Source organism: Priapulus caudatus, unplaced genomic scaffold, assembly GCF_000485595.1.
Source record: "Priapulus caudatus unplaced genomic scaffold, Priapulus_caudatus-5.0.1 Scaffold1410, whole genome shotgun sequence".
NCBI classification, from domain to species: Eukaryota; Metazoa; Priapulida; class Priapulimorpha; order Priapulimorphida; family Priapulidae; genus Priapulus; species Priapulus caudatus.
The window spans coordinates 30626-37658 of NW_014578471.1; the positions used below are offsets into that span (position 1 = coordinate 30626).

The window sequence follows — 7033 nt, forward strand, 5'->3', positions numbered from 1 at the left end:
GGCAGTATGATAGCTTTCTCATAGCTCCCACTTGAGTTTGTTTAGTGTGGTGAGTTGGTTCAGTGTGTTCAGATGTAAAAATGTATTCACTCAACTCTATTTGAGTCATTGTTAATGAATGTGAAATGCATTTTATTTCAATTCCATTGGCCTATTCTGTGAATAAATGTGTTGTGCTAATATAGATCTTTGTGGTCCGTGATTTGTAGGCTACACATGTAGGCTGAATGATAAAGCATAGTACTGAAAAACAAGCTAAAGATTTGGAGTTGACGTAGGTTATTTTGGCATTATTTTACTGGTCCGGCGCCACTTGAGATCAGATGGGCTGTATGAGGCCCATGAACCAAAATGAGTTTGACACCCTGGTCTAGACTCTAGACTCTAGACCCTGCTCAACCATGCGATGTAGCTGTTCAGCTGCCAGACTGTCCTGTTCCATGTTTTGTGGATGTCATGGGATGGAAGAATGCCAGAATTAACAAACAAAGTCAATATCTTCCTATGATGCAGATGATGTGTGTGAGCCAAGTGACTAAGATAACTATAATTGCTACAACTTGGACATCTTGAATTGTGTTGTATTGCTTGCCTGCTGCTTTTTTAATGATGTATATTGTTAGAGGTTTATTTGCGTGCACGTGCATGTGTGTGTGTGTGTTCCTGTATGTTTTTTTTAAATTTGATGTTAGAGCTTATTCATGTGTTTCAGTTGATATATTGACTAAGAATATGTAGGGTTTTGCTAAAAAAATCAAGTCTCTATGTGCTTTTTTGATCGAGTTATAGTGAATATTAGATTTCGGAGTCGGCCATTTTGTTTTTTGATTTTATGAAAAATGCTCAGATGCCAAGGTGGCATACGATGGATTTGTGTTCAGTATGGTCCAAGCTACCAGAATCTGTAATAAAATGTTGTATGTACTCTAATTCCCACCCATGGCTCAAAACTGCCACCGGACTATTTGTGATTTCTATTGTGCGTTTACTAGATGCTGCTAGTCCGGTGGCAGAATTGATCTATTCGATTTTTAAATCCTGCTTTTGTTAATTGCTGCCAGACTATGCTGGTTGATAGTTAAATTGTCAGCCCTTCAGATAATAATTAGATGTTTAATACTTAACACGCAGTAATTTTTAAAACTAATGAGCTTTCATGTATTATTTTTTTTATTGTAATTGCAATGGTACGAGAAACATGCGGCAGACGTCACCAGTTGTGTATTTAAAATGCGAGACAAGACTTGCACAGTCAGAGGCATAGTCATAATAACTTGAATATTGCTTTGTTCTTCATGCTAACTCTTTAAATTTCACTCAGGTTGTGAGACAGTACAGCCACTCCATGTTGATAAAGGTCACTGGGTGGTTGTGGCAAACATATGTGGAGACAAAAATTTCCAGGTATATGACACTCTGCCAAGGCATAACGCCTGCTTATGCGCACTCCAAAAAAGGTTATAACCATAGAGTCTGTAAATATGCATCGTCTAGATGGTGGAACTGACTGTGAAGTTTTTGCAATTGCAGTCATGGTTTGTTTGTGCAATAGAGTAAATCCTTCAAAATGTTTTTATAGGCAATCCGAAATGCCCGAATATTTGTATAACTGTTTCAGAAACAAAATTCTGTCGAATTTCCCTCTGTTTGCCAGAACTCAACCAAAATTCAAAATTGGTTCATTGTTTGTGGACCGAGTACGTGTACTGTGTGTGCAGGCTTCCAGGGAAGAAAGAAGTGCCAATGGTTGAATGTTGGAAATGTAAGGAATGGTACCACGCAACATGTGTTAGTATTAGCGAAAAGGTCTGGCCTCATCGAAATGAGGTTTACGCCTGTAATCAATGCCTGGGAACTTCAAAAAACACTACAGGTAAAGGAAGCTCTGTGCTAATTGAACAGCATCAACCAACAAATATATGGAGTTGCACTCACTCACAACAAATCCTGTAGTGACCAAAAAATCACTACAGCACAATATATCTTACAACTCATGTGGAGCGACCTTACTTTGGAATTTGATGTTATTGGACCATACTATGTCATTAAAGCTGCACTTGAACACAAACATATCATTGCGTCATTGGCAGAAACAATGAGGCTCTTTGTGGCACATGGATTTCAAATTGAGTGTATTGTATGTGATGGTGCCTGTGCAAACGTGGCTGCTTCAAAATTTCTTTGTACAAGAAGGAAGGTATCTTTCAAGAAGGTGTGGCCAGCAATGTGTGTCATCACATCATGGTTCACTAATTGATTCAGTCCACGAGCCATGGGTTTATATCGCTATGTTTCCTTTCCACCAGTTTGAGCTGATTTGTCATACTAATTTTTATTATCATAATATTACTAAAAAAAATTTATGGGAAATCTTTCTCTCCGTGCATCACATCCACGAAGCAGGAAGTCGTTATTCTCATGTTCAGACATGTGCTGACAAGAAGCAAATCAAGTTTTGAATTTAAGGTTACAGACGATACTAGGAAAGACATGTGTGACAAACTTGCATGGAGCACGCCTGTTCACCTAGCTCCTCGCGTTTCCACCAGCAAACTGATAATCTCTTAGCGTTACGTGATTAGGCAATTAATTTTCCCATAGACAGCGCCATGAGTACGTGAGCTCGTTGAGTGACACCAGACGTCACAAGGGGCGGAGCCAGGGGGTATATAAGCAGCCACCACGCGTGGAGACGCCCCTTCTTTGCTCACTTTTGCTCTTTTCTTTCTCTTCGCTTTCTGCATTCTTCACTGCCTCCTCTCCTGCGAGGTACACGCTGTAACAATAGTGCTTGTTATCTACCAGCGGCGCGATCCCTACGTGATACTCGTGGTGGCCGTTGTCTTCCAATTTATTATTTGTGTATTATGATTTCTGCCTGTCTTATGTCGATGTACGGTGATTCTTTTCTGTGATTCTTTTCTGTGATTAATTTGCACGACGACGTGAGCTGCAGAAAACGGCGACGGAGTGTCGAGCCGTGTTTGCCTAATATAAGTGGCGGAATGCCTACACCACACTGGCTCTCTTCTTTATATAACTTGGACTCACTCCTTCCTGAATAACGCGTGCGTAGCTGCCCCCATCTTGGCAGAATCTGGAGCGGAGTCGTGTCAGACTCCGCGACGTCGCCGACTAGTCAGGACGAGATCGAAAACTGTCACACATGCAACATTTTGTATACTAATGTATAACTCTGTCTTAACTTGCTTACAACCATACAAGCAGACCAACTTGAACATATCATGCTGATCTAAAAGGTGCCGACAATGCACAGGTTAAGACTTAATAATAAGACAGATATTAATTCAGAAGTAACAGTGATCTCACAGGTTGCAAACGCATACGAAAACGGGATCTACTTGAGTGCATTTTATTCGGTGGCTCCAGTTTAAGGTACTAACTGCCTTTCATAACAATTCTCAGTACATGATATTTTAAATAATCTAATGAATTTCATATTCTATTTTGCAGATGCCACAGTAGAAGTAGTTTGTATAGATGAAAACAGTGTTCTTCAGGCTATCTACTTCCAGACAAAAGAGGTGAAACAGTCATTCGATGCATGTCCGACGTTACTCTATCTAGATGCAACATACAAATTAAATGACTTCAGAATGCCATTACACGTTGTTATGATTGAGGATGGAAATTTGGAAAGTGAAATAGTTTGTTTATGGATAGTTGTGAAAGAAGATCAGTCTACTATATAAAACATTGTAGAAATGCGCAATTTGTGAGTTTTGTGACGTTGGAATTCGCAATACGCCATGTCAGTCGCAGTTAGTTCACGGTCAATGTGAGTGACGTCGTAATTGAGGAGAAATGGGTCAGGATCTCTAACTCAAGCCTGGTTCTCGACGGGTTTCTCGGCACGACGTTTTTGTGTTCTACAACAGCAGTAAGTGTTGAAAATTAGAAACTTAATTTGAACTCTTGAACTGAAAATTGACTTCAACTGTAATGCGCAAACGAACACTGCTGAACTCAATATTTTTCTGTGGTCCCATTCACGTGTAGACTTATATGTACATGAGAACTTATGCAACGTGAATGTTGCTCACGATGGTTTTGTAGAAAGTTCGAGAATTGTTGTATTAAAATTGCAGTGCTGTGAAATGTGAAGTTAAATTGTTATTTTCCTATACACCTATCAATCGTGGATACTAACCCAATATATAAGCTAGGTTAAATCCACTCACTCAACTCGAATGATGCTCACTCCATTTTCATGATGGTTTCCCAGCTAGGATGAAAAATGTGATCCGATTTAGTATACAAACCAAAGAATGGCAAGGTAGAAGTTTGTGATCCCGCTATTGATAATTTGCCCAAATCCAATGATTTATTTCTTCTTGGTTTCCAAACTAAAGAACAGCTGGCTATGATGAGTTTGCACAATGATATTCTTATAATTGATGCAACACATGGAACACATCAGTATGGTTTTCAAGTAGTTAACATTCTTGTTCCGGATGAGTGGGGAAAGGGGTATCCTGTTGGACACTTTATTACAAGCAATGTAAACGATAGGGTGCTCTACTATTTTTTCAAGGCCATCAAGGATAGATGTCCAGACATGGAAATAAATGTAAACATGTCAGATGCAGATTACAGTTTAGCACGGTCTATTAAGGCTGTCTTTAGGAAAGACAACATCTATCTACTGTGTAAATGGCATGTTCCGCGAGCATGGCAGAGATCCCTTCGGCAGTATTTGAAAGATCAGGAACTGTTAGGCAAGGTGTGGAACGATTTATTGGTAATTTTGGATGTCAAGAGCTCAAATGAATTTGACGATTTGGTTAGGGAATTTAAAGAACGATATTCTGATACATGCGGTGGTTTTGTAACTTATTTTTGTAGCAATTATTTGAAACCTGGTAAGCCTGAACAGTGGGCAATGTGCTATCAGATTTTCCCACACAGGGATAGGGATACCACGATGTTCGCAGAGTCGTTCCTCAATAGACTCAAGTCATACTATTTTAAAAAGAAGTTGAATAAACGAGTTGATGACCTCATATCAACATTACTCATGATCGAAGTAGAAGACTATGTGCAAAGATTTGGTGACCTAAAGTTGCTAAAACCTCAACGCATGTCTGACATCACGAGGACACGACATCAGAGAGGAATCAACATTTCAGAGTTGCGTTGAGAAGACGAATAAGAGTGTATGGCGCGTTCAGTCTCAAGATAAAGATAATTCTGAAAAATGGTATTATGTACAACGGATAGATGAAGAATGCAGAGAAGACTTCTGCTTCAACAAATGTAGCGAGTTTGCATGTGCTGGTCTTTGCTCACATCTTTATGACTGGGAATGCCCTGACCCATCTACATTGTGCAAGCACATTCATAAGGTCCAAACATTTGAGTTAAGAAGCTTAAATTTTAAGATCAACGAGAAAATTAATCAAGATGAGGAAGCAAATAACATCAGTTTTGTTGCAACTTCTGATGCTGAGCAGCAAAACGAGCAACAATTAATGCAAAAATCTGTTGCAAAGCGCGAGGCGGATTTAGCAGAGCTCATCGGATATTTAAGACATGGAGATGTCAAAAAAATGCTCCTCCCCAGTATCAAAAGTACCATCAAATCGCTATTGGCCCAATGAAAACTGGTATCTAAGGGTGCTGTTAGCTATGTTGAACCAGATGAGATGAAAGGAGACACCATTGCCCCTAACATAAAGCCAGATTTGCAGAAAATGAATAAAGCCTCGAAAAGACGAAAAGCATCACCATCCATTTTTCAAAAGCTGATTGAACCAAATGAATTTAAAAAGAAGAGAAGACTACAGTTAATAAACGAGTCAGACGAATACGATGACTTCGAGACACCATTTAAACGACCAGCAGTCCACAAGCCAGTTAATTTCTCGCCATCACTAGACATTGCTAATGAAAAATTACGTGCCCCGCTATTAGTAATCGGTCAGCATAATATTGCAATGCTTTACATGAAATCCATTGAACAGTCTCTGCCTTCTGCTGAATTTGATGCTCTACATAAGGAGACTAATGGCGAGTTTAGAATAGAATGGCTTTATGAAGTCATTAATGATTTCATCTGGATGCTAAAAGAGAGCAATCCTAACATTTTGTATGCCTCAACTACTATGATGCAAGCACTAAACATGGGAGCATCTATGGAAAGATTATGGCAGGACGTGTCTCTTCAAGATAAAGACTTCATTCTATTTCCCACTAATTATCATGGTAATCACTGGATTATGTTTGCGTTGGATATTTCACAAGGGAAGTTGTTATTTTTGGACCCAATAACATCAACCAACATTCCTTCAGATGCTCTGGAAACAGCAGATCGTATTATCAATCTTTTAAATGTCAAAGTTAATATTCAAAAAGTGTATACTGTATCTCCAGACCACGTGTACCAACAAGATTCATCAAGCTGTGGAGTCTTTGTATGCTATTATGCCAGTCAACTTGCACATAGCTCTCCTTTAACTGACCAATTTAATTCGTCTCATTACAAAATGCACATTTATAAGATTCCTTTGGATAGATGCAATTTGGTAACAGCAAAGATCAGAAACACTTGTGGCAAATGCCCTAGATATTGGCAATGATGATGTTTGCATAACTGATAGTTATGCAATCGTGGGGGTCGAATTATTAGCTATATCAGGAAACTATACAATAGCATGAATAAGGTTCTGCATAATATTATTTATCATATTTATGTGCGACTGTCAGGCCAAGACAGCCAAAATTGAATTCTATTGAATCCTCCTATCTTTCATTACATTTCTCCCCACCCGTATTTACCTTCTCTCTCCCCCCCGAACCCTTCACCTAACCCTCCCTACTACCCTCTCCTCCCTAGTTCTTCTCCACTTTTTTTCACCCCATTATCTCCACTGCCTGTGCATGCACTCCATTTTCTGCTAACCCTGTCCGCCCACCCATCCCACCCCGGCCGGCCCATCGTCTCAGTCAACTCCCTTTCCTATTTCCTGCATATCGTATATACCTTCTATAACTTGTTTTTTTTTATATATAT

At 39.4% G+C, this 7033-nt stretch overlaps 1 protein-coding gene across 1 annotated transcript in view; it reads left to right on the top strand.

Annotated features, from left to right (window-relative positions):
- LOC106816545 (general transcription factor II-I repeat domain-containing protein 2-like) overlaps positions 1-5161 on the top strand; it is a 10717-nt gene extending 5556 nt beyond the window's left edge. The window contains exons 2-3 of the mRNA XM_014821170.1: positions 4442-4626; positions 4930-5161. Coding sequence (XP_014676656.1) covers positions 4442-4626; positions 4930-5161 — 417 coding nt within the window. The remainder of the gene's footprint in view (positions 1-4441; positions 4627-4929) is intronic.
- Positions 5162-7033: the final 1872 nt, after the last annotated feature.